The sequence below is a fragment of the Haliotis asinina genome, chromosome 12, assembly GCF_037392515.1.
Source record: "Haliotis asinina isolate JCU_RB_2024 chromosome 12, JCU_Hal_asi_v2, whole genome shotgun sequence".
NCBI classification, from domain to species: domain Eukaryota; kingdom Metazoa; phylum Mollusca; class Gastropoda; order Lepetellida; family Haliotidae; genus Haliotis; species Haliotis asinina.
In genome coordinates this window covers 50,659,114-50,679,675 of record NC_090291.1, presented here as the reverse complement: position 1 = coordinate 50,679,675, position 20,562 = coordinate 50,659,114, and the positions used below count along the sequence as shown (strand labels likewise).

Here is a 20,562-nt window from a genome sequence, read left to right as displayed (position 1 = left end):
TACTATTTTTGGGTTTTTTGTTTGTTTGTTGTTTAACCCCCACACTGAATATTCCAGCTACAAGGCAGTATGTAAGTAATCAAGACTGGATCAATCAATCCAGTGATCAACAGCATGAACATTGATGTACACATGTCAGATAGGATGATAAGTGTCAACCAGGTCAGTCGAAGTAGGCTCAGTGTTATTCCTCATCATTGTAGTAGTGTATTGAATAATACTGAGCTGATGTTTACTCAGACTGGTGCTTTTTTATCATGATACTGAAGTATGTGACTATTAATGTGGACACCACGGGATGATTGTGTAGCTGTCAGGTGCTCATAGTGCATTGCTGCTACAAATAACACTTATCCAATTATTCAGCTTGCTGGAACTCAACATATACTATAATATGGACAAATTCAACATCGACCTGTGATGATCTGGGTTAGAATTGGTCTTCAGTGACCCATGCTTGTTGAGGCAGCTAAGGTGATTGGGTGGTCAGACTGTCATGGTTGAGTCATGTCATCATATCCCAGATACAAAGATCAATTCTCATGCTGTTGATCACTGTATTGTATGGTTTGGACTTGATAATTTACAGACTGCAGCCATGTAGCTGGATTATTGCTGAGTAGATTATCAACTGACAGGTGGTTGATTCAGAAGACAGTTTCTTTTGAAAGTAAAACAATTTAGCAAATTATTCTCCTGGGATGCATGTTTTAAGATCAGTATTTTCCTGAAAATATTTGTTTGCCCAGGAATAATGTGCTCAAACATGAGGATGAATTCTTACGTTTTTGGTCTAAGTGATTTCTGTTGCAGGTATTTTGAATACTGAAGTAATTAAGTGCTGGTATACCATGGAATTCACCGAAGCCATCCAACAACATGCTTGTGCAGTCAGTACGTTTGTGTTGGTCAACGTTGTGATGGAGGGAGATAGAAGTACATGTATACTGTTATTGTGTGTCATCACGAGTCAAGGGATGTAAATGGACAGTTCTCAGATTCAGTACATCAAAACCGAGGTGTGCCTCAAGGTTCAGTCTTGGGTCCGATGATTTTCACCCACAAACAAAGGATTTTTCCCAAGTTATTGGGAAGTAATTTGTTATCACCCTGATTCTCTCCCTAGCAACAACTAGGATTAGTTATTGTAACAGCCCCGTGCACCAAGTCTTACCAACAAGTTCCAGCACATCCAGAATACTGCGGCTCGAATAGTCTCCAGCTGCAGGAAGTATGACCACACCACTTCCATCTTACATGACCTACACTGGCTGCCCATCGGACAGAAAAACAACTATAACGTCTTGTGTCATGTGTATCGATGCCTGTCTAATGATGTTCCACAATATCTGTGTTATCTGATTACTAAGTCCAAACTAGCTCGATCACTGCGTTTAGAAAACAAGCTCATGTTCATATATGGAAGGTGAATCTATCCATGGAAGAGCAAACACTATACATGAACCATTATTAGTTTCATTTGACATTCCACGCCACATGTTACCAGAACAGGCAATGTGAATTCAAAATGGCTTCAGATGTTAAAAGAGCCAAGAATCGGTGCACAAATGCATTGGTCCAGAGTCCTTTGACCCCGTCACAAAATTGGAATCGATGGGCCACTTTGTTAACTTTCAAAAGAATATTTTCATGGATACAACACGCTTTCCTTTCAAAGGCGTTGAGCGCCACGTGTGTCTTTTGAATCAACCACGTGTCAGTGCCTGAGTCGTTGCAAGCCAGTTGTGATAATCTACTAGGGTTTCTCTGTTGGTTTGGTGTTTAACGCCTCAGCCTGCAATACTCTTTGTCGGCGGTCTAAATAATCGAGTCTGGACCAGACAATCCAATGAAAATCAGGATACAGTAATGACATGTTAATTGATTCTTATGACAAATATGGGTTGCAGAAGGCCGTGGAAATCCAGTGAGTCATTATGAAAACCACACAACGCATGCCTTTAGGTATTGTCCTTAAAACGTTAGCGTCAAGAACGGGTGTGACCTGACATCAGCACATGTTCTCCCCATGCTGTTGATGTTGAATGAGCCTCCTGGAAATGTTGTTGTAAGAATTAACAACTTGCAGTTGTTGCAAGTTAACTTGACATACTCGCTGTTGGTGAAGTTGTCTTTCCATCTTATCCCAGACGTGTTCGATGGGATTCAATTCTGGGCTTGAAGCAGGCTAATCCATGGTCTGGATGTTCTGGAGGAATGTCTGTGTCAGTCTTGCTGTGTGCGCTCTCGCGTTATCTTGCTGAAAAAATGATGACGTTTTTTAGCAAAACATGGACGCATTACTGGTCTCAACACTTCGTCGATGTAGCGCTGCGCAGGAACACCCCTACCACGAACTTGCCAATTGTTCTGAGAGATTACATATTGAACATAACGTTGCCATCTTCTGGCACCCGAAGCCATGAGGGAAGGCCCTCCACCAACGATATCTCTCCAAAACACAGGGTTCTGAGAATCTTTCACATCTACGACGCCATATTCTCACTCTGCCGTTTGCGGTATCGATGCAAAATCGACTTTCATCTGAGAAGACGATGTTCTGCCACTGCCAATTGCGCCAGTTGCACTCTCGCGTTATCAGTTCAGTCGAGCACGTTTATGTTGAGGTGTCATGCGTGAACCAACGTATAGTCGACGGCAACGTAAACGCGCCTGAGTGAGACGGAGACGTAGATTATTGTCACTGATGTGTCTGTTGTATTTTCCTATGGCGTTACGGGCTTTTGAGGTAGCTGTTATGAAGCGATTTCGCAAATGAGTGGTCACAATGTAGCGATCTCGCCGGTATGACGTTACACGTGGAGGTCTGCTGACAGCGGTCAAGCTGACTGTAGATGGCGGACTGATGCGTTCTGTAATGCCCGTCGTTAGATGCTCCAACATACCTCCATATTTCCTTTTGCTCTCTGAGGTTCGTTAGCGCTTAAACGTGGCCCTGTTTCATGAAAATGCGAATGTAGACGTTAAGAAGTATCCGTTCCTAATGTAGCATCGCATGAGCAGGAACATCATGCAAACGAATGCAATACTAACGTAACGACCTGTCCCCTTACGAGAAGAATGATAACCATTAAGTTCACATTTTAGTTACGTGTGCTGCGTCTGTGGTAGACATTTTCCTTTTGCCGTGAAAAACAGTATTAACGGAATCATTACAGAAACTTTTTCAGTACTGGGGATTTACGTGATAGTAGATATTGATGAATTTTGCGTTTCTTTTGACTGTCAGTATATAATTCATACTTACAAAGACGGGATTTAAAGTATTTCACCATTTTTTATAAGGCAAAGCAGCGAGCTGAGAATCCTCAGTGAAATGTCTTGCGATGTGAATGGGGTCGAATCATATATAGGACGGGTGTTTCTTAACAATAATGTGAAGATAAAATTTCAAGGATGTTACATAACAATCCTTGAGTTTGACATTATGACATATTCTAAAGTTAGGTTCATTTTAAGCCTTGGCCTGAGGTCAATCGATGTGTGGATCTATAAAAACTATTATATATTTAGTTTCTTAAGTTAACGTTCTATGACATGGCGCATTTCTAGTAAAGCAGTGCATTTGCCTTGTACTCTTCATCAACGGGTCACATATGAGACTCCATTGCAACAATCTTCACGGAGCAAATACTTGTTGAGATGATTGAACGAAGTCCTGTGTTTGCCACCTGGTAATGTCGCCTAAGGAACGGGGTTAGAAAGAGCATCGGAGCGATTGAGTATTACTTTACGCCGCTTTTAGCTGTATTTCAGCAATGTCATGGTTATGGAAACCCGAAATGGGCTTCACACATTAAACTCAGCGTGCTGAGCGGCCGGTTTATGCACAAAACCCTTGTCCCCTACCTTGACTATATATATTGAATCGGAGGGTCAGTAACTGGGTTGATTGTGGGTCATTGTTCCCCGAAGACGCTGGGAATTGCTCATATCATTCACGCCTGGTAAACCTGGTCCAGACACGAATGGTTCACATTGTACATGTTATTCCATAGAAATCATCATCACCCGCACCTAGTCATCAGTTACGAACGGTCTGTCGGCATCGGAGAAGGTGACAGAGGTTGGCTCAGTGGTTATAGCGTTGGTTCGACACAACGGCTGAGTTCGGGGTTAATTGTTCACAACCTTCCGTCGATTGATGTTAAGTGCCTGAAGTATTACTAAACGTGGATAAGCTTACATGTTCGTGAACGCCAAAGATCCTGTTTCGATTCCCCACTTGTGCATTCGATTATGCCTGAAATATTGGTAACTGCGGCCTAATTCCCCACTCACCACTTCTACTGCGTGCTACAGTTCAAGGAATGTTTTCTACCTTCAAACCACCTGTGAACGACCCAGCATGTAGACATAGTTATCTGTCTTCGCCATGCAGGTGTTAATTGTAAACTCAGGTACCGTTCTCTTTAGGGAAATAAACCATTGCCGCTACCTTTTCAGACCGTTAATTTCGCCCAGATTTATATCCATCAGGCCACCGGATGATAGCGATGGGGCTTTTTGAAGATAATGGTTGTGAAATAATTGGAATCGGAAGCGTAAATTGAGACGATGAAGGGACTGTTTCGCCATAAGTTACACGATAAATGAAGAAAACCGATGTACTGGAAGCCCTAGCCAATCTGCTGTGGTCTAGAAATATGATCTCTTTATGGAAGTGTGAGAAGTGTTCTATCTGAGCCTGTCGGTCATGCAGCCAGGCGCGATCATTCCGAGACCTCTGCTTCAGCGGTTTCGGCAGATTCGTTGTGTATGTTGTTACAGATGCTGTTTATTTTATCCACGTATACAGTAGCAATGGGCGCAGCGCAGCCCATGGTGTGCAGACGATAACACTCAACTCAGAAGTTTTCAACAATCTTGGGATGATTGTGTTTAGTTCCTTCTTTTGTTTTAATGGATGATCGGTTTCCACAGTGCGCGCACAAAAGAAAATCACCCAGCTGCGCGGCTGATGATTTCAATGACAGTATCTTAATAACGGGCCATAATTTGAAAGTATCGGTGGTTGGTGTTGTTTACGGCCCACTGTGGACTGCCTTGATAGCCGAACCCGATAACAGATCTCGCTGTATTGAGATGTGAAGAGAGCTAGCTGTCGTCTGCTCGTCCAACATGGCGGACGGAGAGCGTAAAACGGTGTAATTATTTCCCTCCTCGCAATGAAGTCGACAAAGCAGTGAAAGTTTGTAAATTTCTCAGCCGGCTTAGAAGGGTTGAGAATGGCTTCGAGTGTGTGGGACTCGCTCACATGCGCTAATTTATTTGTAGCTTTCGCTGCTGTCACAGGATTTGCCGAGAAGAAAATGGGACGATTGAGTGTGGAATATGTGTTCGTGGTTGAGGTGTTCTGGTCGGATGGAAGGACTTCTTACATCAAAAGAACTTACAAAGACTTCCTCAGGTTCTATAAACTCCTAGTGTCACAGTTTCGATCAAAGGACACACCTGACGACGACGCTGTACCTCTTCCACGACTAGAAGGTAACAGTAGACCTGCCGATTATCACTTTAGGAACTTTCAGTAACAAACGGATGAGATCTACACATTGCATACAGTTACTGATTCATAAATTCACAAAGTTGCCTTTTAATATAACTGGTACGTATGTTTTGGTATGCAGTCTGTCAATGTTTTGATGGAGGTGATGCTTACGTGTTGCACAGGGTTGATTCATTTGTCGTGTTTGTTTAAGGTGGTCCGAATATAAACATTCAGCTGAGTGTTACACGTAGAGATTACGTCATGGCTTGTAGCCGTGTACAACACATCATGTCGCTATATAAGCAAATACATGTATATTAATGAGTATCTTGGTTCTAATGGTTTCCGAGATGCGGTGAATGCGTGACCTGGACCGGTTTCCAACCAGTGCCGGTTGTTCTGACGAGGTCAAACAGTAAACTCTGTGTTGAAACAGCGACGTGGCAACTACCCCGCCTCGGTGTAGAAAGTTTCAGTCACGTGGGACATTCTCCGTTAACTTTAATGTCCGTGAAATATATCTTGGTTCTAGTTAAAGCACCCCGTTATTAGTTACCGTACTTGTTTAAATATGCCCCCGGTATGCTTATGAGCACTGAAGTACATAGGAGAGACTGAATGTATGATCTACGTTTAAGACGTATGTATACAATGATACTTTGAAGACGGATTTGTGTGAAAATGAATATTTATCCCTATTTAAAATTTAAATAATAATTTTTAACAATTATCATAGATAGAAATAATTTTAATGATTTATTTAAAATTTTATCTATCGACATCTTCACAGATAACACATCTACATTTCGATAGAAAATATGCAAGTATCGTTAAATCTATAAACATTGCTCACTGCCTACCCTTAGGCAGAAGGGCCGTTGGGTAGCTCTGAAGTAAAGCGATTCTCCGTCACGGTGAAACCCCAGTTCAATTTTCCAGTCGTACAATGTGTTAAACTTTTGTGTATCTGGAGATACGGCTGTCATACTGCTGCTGTCCGTGACGTCAGTGCCTGCTCATTCAGTGATTTGATCATGAAATGTTGCTTTATGCGATGGCAAAGTTGATTATGAGTCCTATCTAGGCCAACCCACGCCCAGAGAGCAAATTGCTGTTCAGCTATAAGTATTTACGGGTATGTATGTGGTAGGTGTTAGAGAACTGGAACCACCAAACCGTGTCGCCTTTGCAACATACACTAAACTATGTCAGTGAAAGCAAACAGGCTGATTCCCTCTTCTGTACATGACACAGACGGCAAAGTCATTCATATTGAATAAGCATGTGTGTATAGATAGCTATCTGGAGTCTAACAACCGTGTGGCCCCAGGTATAAACATGACCTGGAGAATGAGCTGGAAAACAACATGAGGTCATGAGCTTTTTCTTTGTTGACATTATTTTATTCCAAGCGGGTTTAGATCGTGCGAAAAGTGATCGCTTTCAGTGATCACTTGTGTGAGCGTATTGTAGTGAAAGGTGTTATGTTTACTATTCATATATTATGTTTAGGTATGCGTGTTGGGCATTTGAACAATTGAGACTCACATCAGCGAGTTCTGTCTGTTTTTTTAGATTTATAACGGATCGAAAATATGACAGTTTAGATTTAGCTTGTAGATTTGGCTGTATTTGATTTCTGTTATGTGTCTATTTAGCAGAGTGCGAATTCTCATAAGATGTCAGCCTCCATGTCATGTTCTCACATTCATTTTTTGCGATAAGGAGACCGGTGGCCCCATGTCAGAATTAGGCTGTCGTCATGATTTTAGAATAATTTGTTTCGATAATCTAAGACTGAAGGATCATCATACAGTGTGAGACAACATTTCCAAAACAGCTTGCCTAAATAAAGTTGAATGCACATAGAGATAGATTTGTGGAGACATGCTTCTGCCAAGGACATACCCCAGTAAAGATATGGGAGCAACTAGCTCTGATCCACATGGTGATGCCCTTCTTACCTCGTACCTCACTGTTTGTGTGTCACGGGGTCGGTGCTCATGCTGCCGACCACTGGATATTCTCGCACCGAATGACACATTTACATGAATAGGTGAAATATAGCTGAAAGTTCTCTCCCTCTACACTAACAGTGTCTCTGTAACAGAGATGCTTATTTTGTACTTTCTTGAGTTAAACAGTCCCTAATATATTTTGAAGATATTCCAGAGCATATTTCACAATTAAGTAATTGTGACCAAGTCCAGAAATGGGCTTCACACATAGTACCCATGATGTGAGGAGTAGAACCCGTGTCTTGGGCGTGATGGGCGGACAAGGCAACCTTACCGCCTCTCCTAAGATGCAACACGCTATTGCCAACGACAGGTGAAGACTTAAATTGCCCCACAAAAGCATGTATACACTTAGAAATAAGTGTCCACAACACAGCTAAAATACCTGTATGACATACATCTCCGTCGAGTAATCCAGACTTGTTTGGGTCACTGGGGGGCGGGGTAGCCAAGTGCTTAAAGCGTTCGTTGGTCACACCGGAAACCAGGGTTCGTGCAGCCCATTTCTGGTGATCCCGATCCAATGTTGGTGGAACATTGCTAAAAGCGGCATAAACTCAACCCAACTCACTCAAAACACTGTTTCATTTTCATCCACAATCTGACTCGGAGGACTACTTTCTTTTGCTCGAGAGTGTAGAAATTCCGGATAGCAACTTGAACGTGACAATAACATCCCTTATGTAATTTTATCCGTTTAACCACACCCTCCTAGTCTCTAGTCTCGACACACTTAACACATGTACACGATGCATGCTCATTGAGATTGCTAATAATTACTCCATACTCGTAACCGACAATCTTAAGCCAAAGTTTCAATGGTAGTTTCTTCTGCATTTGATTGTGTTTGTTCTGGCACGAGTCGATTCTGACAAGTAGATATCCGGACATCATCCCAGAGTTACCTCGGCCCTTGACGCAATGCTTAGCGAGGCTAGACAGTGTATGAAACGGAGTACATGAATCTCCGGCCTCACTTGAACCACTTTCAAAATATACCCACTTGGAGTATCAGGTTTGGCAAGTAAATATCAGTTCATCCTCAAAAGAAAGCGTAAAAAATATTTAGGTCAGAGCATTTTGCACCGTATCTGATTTTGTGGGCGTCTGCTAGGAGGCTCCCATCACCTGATTGTTGGAACAGCACGCTGAATCGTGCACTCTAACGTGGAGGGTCCAGTGGGGAGGTGGGGTAGTCTAGTGGCTAAACCGTTCGCTCGTCAATCCGCTGACCCGGGTTCGATTTCCCACATGGGTACAATGTGTGAAGCCCATTTCTGGTGTCCTCCTCCGTAATATTGTCAAAAGCGTCGTATAACTAAACTCACTCACTCATTCACTTGGAGGAGAAACATACATCTTCAGTTTTATCAAGTCACGTAAATAACTGTTTGAAACATGTAGATATACGAGTACATGTGTGAATTATACACACGGCTGTCTAAGATATTTGTATTGCATCATGCATACGTCTATCGCATGGCTAGTATCATTCCATGAAACATTAAGGTCCAATGCCCTGAGTAAAGATATGATAAATAGATGAAGAGCAGCTTCTTAATTACATTTTAAGCGACGTTTAGGTGTTGGTTCTAACGCCATTATCAAGCTATTGACAGAGCCGACATCTTACAGTACTTAGTACTCCAACTTCCGAATGGCCCCAAAGAAGTTTTCTGACGCAGTGATCAAGGACACAAAGAACAGGTCACGTTGTATATATGACATTCTCAGAATAGAATTCCAGCACTTTCTACAGCCGTTCTACAGAATGTTGCACGTGGAGTAACAATCACTTGTAGTACATCAGTGACTTTTACGAAACACCTATAGTGTGTATATGTCTTGACGGAGGGGATGAATCTTGTAACGCTGCAAGCACGTAGGGTTACATGTGGGCAGTATATGTTGATGTGCTCGGTCAAGGAAAATAACGCCAGTCTGTTAGGTGGTACCTGGAAGTCACACTTTCCCATGAAGAATTGTTTTCCTGTATTCACCTGTACTTTGAGTCGTGACTCGGGCTTTGTTTCGTTTGTGATCATTTGCGTGTTTCGGAGTCATAGTTCGTGCCTTTCTGAAAATGTACTTCAACACATCTACAAGCGTAGTCTGATTTGTCAGTTTTATGAGTTTTTGTTAAGATTGTTCTCAACAACAGACATCCTTTAACTTTGTAACTTTGACACTATAGTTTCGTATCGACGCTGCGGCTTCGTATCTACACTGTCGTGTGATGTGTACAGTGTGGTTTCATGTCGACACTGTGACGCACTGTGACGACACTGTGGTTTCTTGACGACGCTGTGGTTTCTTGTCAACATTGTGGTTTCGTGTCGACACTGCGGCTTCGTATCTACACTGTCGTGTGATGTGTACAGTGTGGTTTCATGTCGACACTGTGACGACACTGTGGTTTCTTGACGACGCTGTGGTTTCTTGTCAACATTGTGGTTTCATATCGACACTGCGGCTTCGTATCTACACTGTCGTGTGATGTGTACAATGTGGTTTCATGTCGACACTGTGACGACACTGTGGTTTCTTGACGACGCTGTGGTTTCTTGTCAACATTGAGGTTTCATGACGACACTGTGGTTTCATGTCGACACTGTGGTCTCATGTCGACACTGTTGTCTCGTGTCGACACTGTGGTTTCATGACGACACTGTGGTTTCTTGTCAACACTGTGGTTTCATGTCGACACCATGGTCTCATGTCGACACTGTTGTCTCATGTCGACACTGGTTTCTTGTCACCACTGTAGTTTCACACTGCAGTATGGCGGGAGTATTGCTGCCTTATGTCTGCACCGAGATCTCATGTTGACACTGTGGTCTCCTGCCCACAGTATGCTTTCATGTCGACACTGTGGGTTCGGGTCCACTCTGTAGTTTCATGTCCTCACTGTGGACTCCATGTCTTCCTCGACTTTGTCTTTACAGTGTATTTTGCCCCATTTTCATTGTGATAGACAGTACCGTACGAGCAAGAGGAAATATAGTTTATTAGATAAACTGAGGTCGTGACGTCAAACGGAAACAAAACGTCCATAGCAACTGTAACTGTGGAATTATGACATAACACATTGGACACTTGATTATGCAGGACTTGGGCTCCACGTCTTTCAGCTCCATATTTGTCCTCACGGCTGGAGGACATGACACTGGTCCATGATATGGACGTTGACCATCACCTTTGACCCGACATGGGATAACGCCTTTGGCCCCGTTTATCACCTCAGTAGTCATATTTGACAGCTGGCTGTGACTCAATGTGCCACGTGTTGACAGGTTGACATAACACTGACCCCAGTATCGGCTATAGGTAGACAGCCTTACTATGATAAACACAATACATGGGTGACTGCATGTTTGTTTCATGCGATGTAGATACATGCCGTGCACAGTAGTGTGACAGCCATTGTTACTGTATTTACATGGCCTGTATTCGTCTGTTGGGGCGAGGTGTTTTGTACGATATATAGAACTACACCTCACAGTTGTACTTGTGACCATGGCCGGAGTGAGTGAGGCAGTTAGCTTGTACGTTATATTTAACTATAACACTGTCGACGGCTGGACGGAATGCGAGTGAGTTATGTCGTACGATGTATCTAACCACAACAAACAGTATTGTGGAGGAACTGAGTTGGCTTGTCCCACAACACATTGTTGTGCACGTTCCATGTCACAAATGAATAAGAGAGTGAGATTATGCGACTCCTTGAGGCAACATCACAGTGAGATTGGTCTGGCATCGGCAGAGCTCAAAATAAGGTGCCGTCTTGCGTATTTATAACTCGATCCAATTTATTTTGATTTGTTTGTCTATCAACTGAATAACTGCACTCAACATAGTACCCAGTGTATCTTCGTCAAGTGCGAACCATTACTTTAATAGGTTTATTTACTGATCGAGTGCAGGCACCACACATGTATGGCCTCTAGTCCATGCCGTGAATGATGCATTAACAAGGTGCTACATACATCGTTGATAATAGGACACGTATATTACTGTTGAGGGCAGATGCGCAGTTATACACTTGAAGCAGCACATGAACTGATACCCAGATACCGGTACCCCAGAAACACAAAGTAAGCAGGGTTATCTAAAGAAAGTTCTACTCATTCGTGTGAATTAAAGACAAATATCTTTCCACATTTAGTCGATTGCACAATTCCGACTATTTTAGACTACGTGTCTATTTGCACGAATAACGCCGCACTTAGCAATATTCCGCGTGTATGACGGATATACGACGACAGAACATGCGTTTACGAATCACTATCAAACAGCGACGATGGCGTTCGCGAAGAGGGCAGCCTATCCTGCCCTACTGGTGGCACCCGTCATAAACACATGCACAGGCCAGTCAGCTCATGTACACCGGAAACAGTTCGGAAAAGAACGGTACACGTCACTAGAAATAGCATCGGACTAATTTGAGAAGTGTCCTCCAAATGCCTATCTTAGACTTTTGGAAGGCTTTACTGGGTCCTTGAATGCTGTAACCTTGATCTAACAACTCCTCTACAGTAGCGTGAAGCTCTTTGAAATCTTGGTAAAAAGAGCACGCTCGATTGTACCTTAAAAGTTGTGATATGAAAACACCAGAGGCTGGAGCTACTGAAATATTGCTCGACATGAAAGGACATTTTTTGGAAAGTAGAAATAATTCCTTTTTGTCCTATAGCCTTGCTGAGAGTTTTTCCTAGTATTAATTATTTATGCATGGATCTAAAAAATGAAACACGCGAGACGGCCTCACTTGTTTCCTGTATTTCAACTTCAACTTTCAAGAAACCCAATACACAGGATATACTAGTGTAACACTTCAGATAACTACACACATAGGTTAATTTTGCATATATGTTTTATTGCAGTCTGTCATGCAGACCCTGAAATAATTATACTCATTACAGCCCATGCGAGTCTAGAATACGTGTTAAGTCTATTATTTCGAAGCTTCAGGAAAATGAAGAAAATCTCTGGGTCTTTTTTTATATTTTATAATTATTGTTTGTTCTGTTCTTTATGCAAAATGTGTTCATTTCGGACAGCAGTGCGAAATAATGATATTTGTTTTATGTGACAAGTTTGTCATTGTGAAATATAACACACGACTTAATATTACGAAGACAAGCACCGCGCACCCCCAAATGATTCTTTGTCCGTTCTTGCAGCTGTTGTTTATTGAATCCAGTCACGATCTTCTATTCTTGAAATCAAGCTTGGTTCATATCACTAATAACTAGCGTCTAGTCACTCTTTGCACAGCGATGAAACGGCGAAAGCTAGAGCACCCAGGGGAGACAACTGTAACCTCGATCGCCATCTTGATATTTGCCATTTGGCCCGAGAACCATGCTGTTTCATCTTTTATCTCGGCATTATTGTTTACTGGATTCCGCGAGCTGGGGCATGAATTGCTGGAGTCTGACCTCCTTCGCGAGGATACCTCTCCTTAACGACCATTAACTACGGTCTAAGCTGATAGACTAAGCTGCTTCAATTCTGTGATAAGAGAAGAACGAAGAATTAATAGAATCCTGGCCATATTGTTCGTTCATTTACTGGGCTTGGAAGTAAAGTTCAGGTATTAAAATGTCTCGGAAAGCGCTACCCATGCACTCACGATGTTTCAGACTTTGTTTGATCCTCAAATGATCGGATTGTTTACAATGTTGCAAATACTGGTGGGTTTATCTGGATGTATGTTTAAAAGGCTGGCTGTTATCGTTGTGTTCTGGTGCATAGGCCTATTTGGAATATACACTCTCTCCCATGCATAAACAAAGTACGAAAACATTTTTCTCTATATGTATATATTTCATATAGTGCCTGGTATACTGATAATTGGGTTCAAAAGTGAACGGTCTCATAGCAATGCTATTTCGACTATTGCTGTATCCCTACCCTCGGAATTGCCCCAGTTTCCTTTCCCCGGGGCAAGCTAGGTATGTCAGTGACCTTTAGTACGAAGCCACCGCATGGAATGTTTTTGACATTTTCAGGAACACAAACGAACCCAAGTGAGACGGGGACACACAGCGTTGAGTTTCTTCTCATCTACGGGTGTAAACACTGAACAGTATGGCTGGAATGAGGGAATGATTCAGATCGCTTGTATCAGTATTTCACTTGTATCGTGTACGATTCAGTGCTGTAAAATGATTTGAGCTGTTGACGTTGATCAACGTATGAGGTGCACTGATGTATGGCGTCCACAAATCCAGAATCCACATAAGGGCGAAACTGGGATTCGAACCCACGACCAGCTGATCCTTATCCATCTTAGTGATGTCATTTCTGTTCTGCTAGGTATATGTTAATGTCTTAAGCCATTTAGCTGTGTGATGCCCGATTAGGGCCCTGAGAAAATATATCTGAGACATACTATATACGAGTATATCTAATTTACACAGCGGATTGACAGTGGCATTTATGATCAAACGCTAAATGTAACTGGTTTTGCAGTTGTAGAAAATTTTCTTTCCGTTAAATTGAAACGAAATTTATTTCTGTGTCGTTTGTCAGTTTGTCACTCACTGTCTAATGTTGGTACCTTGGATGAAACCAACGCCTTAACGAAACACTATCTTCATTTCACGACTGATTTCAATATGCCCATTGTATACACGCTTAAAATAGGAAAAACTCCCCATTAAGGTAAATTCACACCAAGCCAACAGTAACACATTCAGAGGGTGTCTGTTTGTGAGTTCATTATTCATAAAATTATAATATGCATCTCTATCGACCCTTGTGCGCCAAGCGTTTTTGTTTTAAGGAACCATGCAGAATGGTATATGTATTCCTACAGATATAATACAATGGTGAACGAACATGTGTGCGTCATCACATGTTTACATATTCAAGTGTACTATCAAACGCAGTTTGTTTACAGTCTGTCTTGTTAAATACTTTGGACCCACGCACCGACTAATTTTCTTTTTGCAATGGAGGTCGCGACCTTATTTTTTTTAATATCGAACCTTGTAACGACTTACTCCCTCAAGAGAGTGGTGTGATTTGGTGGCTATATATAGCATCATGAAACTATTGAAGGGAACAGGATGCAACTTATAACAAACAGGTAATATAACATACTGGTTAACCTGGTGGTGGCAGTCATTTACGGTGAACCTATTTCAGCTTGGTACACACATCCCGTAATGCCAATTTACGAATCTTGAAATATTCTTGACCTAGTACAACGAATATCTCGAACAGGCACAGGACATAATGTACAGGGACGTCCTTGGCTTTAAAGGTTGCACAATTGGGAAGGTAAATATTTCGTAATGCTTCATGCAGTTTAAGGTCTGTGGGATGTCAGGAGATCATTGCCCTACTGAGCCAATAGCCGCACAGTGTGTTTGAAATTAGCTGACTGTTTATATTACTCTTGTGAACTCAGTGTGTTTTCTTCATGTATTTACCAGGTAAACGATGGTACAGGCGATATACGCGGGGCCTGGCGGAGTCTCGGGAGTTGGAGCTACATAACTTTGTGAAAGAATTGCTCAAAGCCAGTCCAGAGGTAACTTGATGTGTTTGTTGTACAACGTCATGATTATTTACCCTCATCCGTTCGTGGAAATGTGTATAGATCCATTGTGATATGAAAACCGTGGACCGGAAAACAACCGCTCAATCCAATAACCGTTTCCTCTTCAAGGAATGGCATTTTGTGATATTAGTTCCAGGGTATTTATCATAACATAATGGGTATATAGTACCTTGGATAAAGTATGGGCAATCGGCAACATAGGCGCACCTGGAATTTTGACCCACCACCACCATCCCTTGGATACACCAGTAGGAGAAGAACCCGGTATTCTGGCCCAAGTAGCCACGTTTAGACACCGTATACTTGCTCGTGCTATACTTGACACATGCCATTGTATCCGATGTCCGTAGATCGATGCTCATGCTTTTGGTCTCTGGATTGTCTGGTCTGAACTCGATTAATTAGAAACCCCCACCGCATAGCTCTAAATTTATGGACCTTGTTACACTCAGTCGTGTTGTCGTCGTTTTTGATACTTACTCATTTCACATCCTTTGTTGCTAGTCATAATTATGGCGGAAGTAGCTGTTGTGTGATAAAGATAGTTATGATGAGTTTCAGATGGCGTCCGAAACTGTAGTCATCGACTTTTTCGAGCAGAGACCAACTGATCCCGTTCCTTGCCCAAAGGAAGACAAGCCCTTCGAGGTCCCTAACGGTAGAGATCACAGTCAGACAGAACTCGGACCAAGCTGATCTCCACGCAGACCATGGCGCACACAAACCACACTCGCCATATGTCCGCTTCTCATTGATAATTATTCTGATCTGAACGTTGTCACCGATGGTGGTGGGACATTGATTTGAACACACCATCAAACTGGACGACACAATAGGAATCCTTTGCTATCTGTTTCTGTGAATTTTGTCGGTTGTTTCCAATGAAAAGACATTGATTTGAACATACGATCAAACGGGATGACTCAAAAAGCATCCTTTACTTGGCATTTCTTCTGTGAGCCCTAACTGGGAATTGTTCTGAACGTGCGATCAAACAGGTTAACAGAAACCTGCCATACCTGCTACCTATGTGAATATGTCAGCTGTTCCCAGTGATACAGAGATTTCAATACAAGATCAAACTGTTTGACACAACAAGCATGCTAGACGTCAGCGTCTGGGAATGCTGATTTCCACTGATTAAACCTTGCTCTTGCCACCCGATCAACAGTTTGACAATATAATAAACTCGATGCCACTTCTGCGTATTTAACGATCCGAAATTGAGCCTTTAGCATCCATGTTCCGTTATGCAGATGACCAACCTTTATAAATTATATAATAACTACCGCCACAATCCGTACACGCCATGTAGCTGTAAAACTGCCGAGTGTGGCTTTAAACAGTAAACTACAGCAATGCGAAAGTCGATCATCCGACACAACGGGCGCTGATGATAGATTTTGTGTACTGTCAACAGTCACAGCGTGAGATATGATATCAAAAGCAATGAGATGAGGAGATTCTACTTGAATTAATCTTATCGAAAAAGTTGTATTTTTAATTAATCAGATTTTTAAACGAACCAATCACAACATATTGTCGTGTTAAATGATAAAGGATGTGATTCACTCGAACTATGGATATTTTGCAGGAATAAGTACACAATGATACACATTTTTTAAAAGGAAGTAACATGCAATACGTTTCCTGTTTGTGGGAGTAGTTTAGGAGAACGGAATTACGTCAAGCGGGAATATTTGGTAGTGAGTTTGGCAAAAAAAATTAAATAAATATTTATTATGGTCTAACTGTACCATGATTTCGTTGGATGTACTGGTGGTGTAGTGGACAAAGCATCGGCAATAGTCATACTGTAGTGGATTTCGAAGTGGGAATATTTCATCACAAGATTACACTGCTGATACAGTATTCTAGCCACCAAATCTGTTCTTTTTTATTGTTATTATTATTTGGCGGAGAATGGACCAAGGAGAGAAAACGGCGATGAGATCCCGGGGTATTCTGAAAGTATGCTTTGAGATGTGACAACCTTGGTACTTAGAGCTGTATTACATCTCGAAACGGTCGAATTCGCGATACAACTATGTTGAGAGTTGAGACTGTTCAAGCACCTGTGTTGGATATGCATGGATTGTGGGAACAATGATGTGAGGCGGAATAAAGTTCCACTGTGAGTTTGTTTTCATTTTCTCGAACAGAAGAACATGCGGAAGTACTTCACACACGACTGGTTTGGTCATTGTGACCTAACGTGGTAGTAACTCGTGTTATCGATCATTGGGCCTTCGGCGTGACGTAAGAGGGAACGCTTTAACCATTAGACTGTTCCACCGCCCCTGTTGCAAAAGACGAAAGACTGGTCACTAATGGATCTGATCATTTGGAGAAAAACCCACTTTAAAGATAATCTAGATAAGATAGTGAATAGATACTAGTATTTAATTGTCCAAAATGGGAATTCTGTTAACGTTTAAGAACGCCGAAGTGATGAGATGGAAAACTCAAAACAACTTGAATTACCTCCCTTCTCTCGAATCTTCATTGCTCCCCTGCCAGCATTATGTTATACATTTTTGCACCTGAAAGGGAATCGACCTCGAGTTTCAGCGTGGTGATCGAACGCCTTAACCTCCGCACTAACCTTCCGTTCAACAACAGCGGGTGCAGCCCACACACGTTATGACAGACAGCGAGGTGCAGTCAAACACAACAGGCGTCATCCTGCCATTCACAGGTAATAAATAACACGAACACCAAGATGTAGACGTTCTAGTGTATATTCATATACATGTATAAGATGACAAAAGCTGACCGTCACACATGTATAGCTGTAGGGTATTAGCTGCATGCCGAGCATCTGCGAGTACGTCAATGAAAGAATGGTGTACCTACATACTCTGTCATCAGCTAAACTATTACATCAGTTTACAGTAAAATCGGCAGCTTTTACAATGTTTATTTTCAGTAACATATCTATGAAGTAAGTAGTTGAAACTGTTATTTGTAACACGCTCGCTATGACAGTATTATGAAAAAGGATGCACGTCACCCTATTTACGGTGAATGATAATTTTACATCTAAGTCGACCAGCGCACACTTTATATCCTTGTACCAACGCATGAAACTAAATATGAAACCGAACTGTAAGTTTTCCAAAATATTTAACAGTAGTGAGCGAAATCAAAGACCGGTGTTTGGGTAAATCATGACTATCAAAGTTGCATTTGCCTGTGTCAGTGTGTAGGTCATTCTTACTGTGTACTAAATGACTAACCAACTACAGTCCAGTAGAAACAATTAAGCTGGAATGTGAAATGCACGGATTAGCTCAGTAATGACACGTTAGGCTTGGTACGACGGCCTGAATGAGCACCACCACGTACTGAATCTGGCTTGTGATTTCCCTGTGTTACATATTCCAGGACGCCCATGGTTACTGTTTGATACTGAGTGTATATTTGCAGGACCAATGTACGTAAATCAGATATTGGTAATAGCGTACACTGTAAATTTTAGTTCACTGTCTGCTATTTAGAGGGGCGTTCATTAAAGATTTCCCCCAGACCCACTTCTGGTTTTCACATGAGACTGGAACTTCATGTGAGTAATGACACATGTGTCTGTGGGTCATGTGGTAATGCTCAGCAGTGAACTATGAAAGCTATTTCTTTGACAAGCGTTATATTGAAGTAAGGTGTGACAATGGGGACGAGTGAGTACCGAGCAATGATTGTTTTTGTACTTGAAAGGTCGCACACCAAATGAGACCGTTGATGAAGTGAAAGCAACTTATGGGAGGATGCCCCATCGTGTGACGTAGTTAAACATTGGCATTGTCAGTTTCGGAAATATGTGGAAAGTGTTCTTATTCCTAGTCGACCTCATTCAGCTATTGATGAAGACACTGTCCGTCAAGTGGGACTGCCATTTTGGAAGATCACCGTTTTACCGTTTGCCAGGCACACCATGATGATAGTTGCTGCATAAAACGATGGGAGAAGTGTAGAACTCTTAGTGGCTGCTGTATAGAAAAGGACTAATACCAAGTTTCGTTCACTGCAAGTGGGTCAGGGGAAATCTTTAATGATCACCCCTCGTACATCTACTTATCTACCGCAGCCTGTACATTTCCAGCTCTTCACATACATTTATAATGGACACTTAAGGGCATGAATCTTGTAGATAACAAACACTTTGCAGATACCATCGCCAATGACCAAACACTTGTACTTCCTGGGTGTTGTTGTACAAAACAACCTTGGCATTAGGACTACTTTAAGGCTATGTTAAGGTATGGGCGTTTAGGCCACCTTAGCACTAAGACTACCTTAGGTCTATGTTAAGGTATGGCAGTTACGGTCATCTTTGTGCTAAGGCTACCTTAAGTCTATGTTAAGATATGGCAGTTACGGTGCCCTCAGCAATGAGATGGTTTAGTACAACGGCACCAAGGTACCCATCAAGCACCTCCCACCGATCATGGATCGACAGCACACTGATCCCTGAGTCATTAGAAGGCGGTTATAGAATGGACATATAAAATCGCGTAATATTGCATTATCAAGAAAATAATAAATCATTAACGCCTAGCCAGGTTTATACATGGACAATTCACTACATTCAGACTTAAAGGTAACCCGTCATCTTGCTGATATCCAACCGCGCGACCGAAATTCTAGTATCAATCAAACCGCTGCTGACAGACCAGAATCAACTCTGCCTTGTTAACCAAACGCTGTATTCAAACATCTGTCTAATAACAAACCCTGTAATCCAGCATCTGTATACCACCAAACCCAGTTATCCAACATCTGAATTTTACAAAACCGTTATCCAATATCTGCAAGTTATCTAAACCTTGCTGTCCGACATCTGCCTTGTGACCCTAAGCTAGTTATCCAAAATTTGCCATGTGATCGAAGCCATGCTCTCAAAACGTACTATGTGATACCCGTTTCCATGGCCCAACATTTCACCCAAACCGTGTTATCAAACTCCTGCCATGAGACCCAAGCCCTGTTATCCCACATTTATGTCATGTGACCAAATCCCTGTTATCCAACATATGCTATGGCATTTAACTACTACCGAATGATTAATATCTGATATCAAATATCAAATATCTGCCAAATCAAATATCTGTGACTCCAAACCCTGATATCCATGACCTTTCCTCTCTTTGACTAAACACAGTGTTACTCAGTTCAACCTACATGAGAAAGCAGCACGATGTGATCCAACCACAGTACCAAGTGACTTCAGCCCTACCTGATTACAACGTGATCCAAACTTAATCATGTGACCAATCCATTACAACGATATTTTGTACTAGCACAGTCGGTAGGTCGGTAGAACCGTAGAACTTTCAACGTCAGCGTACTGACTCATATTTCTCTGGTTCTGTTAATATATATTTACACATCCAATAGGAATCCCATGTTTAATTGAAAACCATCAAAACACATAATGCTATGTCGGGACCAGGATGGTG

General features: G+C 42.0%; 1 protein-coding gene across 1 annotated transcript; it reads left to right on the top strand.

The window, feature by feature from the left end:
* Positions 1 to 4,695: 4,695 nt before the first annotated feature.
* LOC137257842 (SH3 and PX domain-containing protein 2B-like) lies at positions 4,696 to 17,244 on the top strand. The gene is made up of 3 exons (XM_067795320.1): positions 4,696 to 5,511; positions 14,979 to 15,076; positions 15,668 to 17,244. The coding sequence occupies exons 1-3, from the start codon at positions 5,250 to 5,252 to the stop codon at positions 15,800 to 15,802; spliced, it is 495 nt and encodes a 164-aa protein (XP_067651421.1). The 5' UTR covers positions 4,696 to 5,249; the 3' UTR covers positions 15,803 to 17,244.
* The last annotated feature ends 3,318 nt before the right edge of the window (positions 17,245 to 20,562 follow it).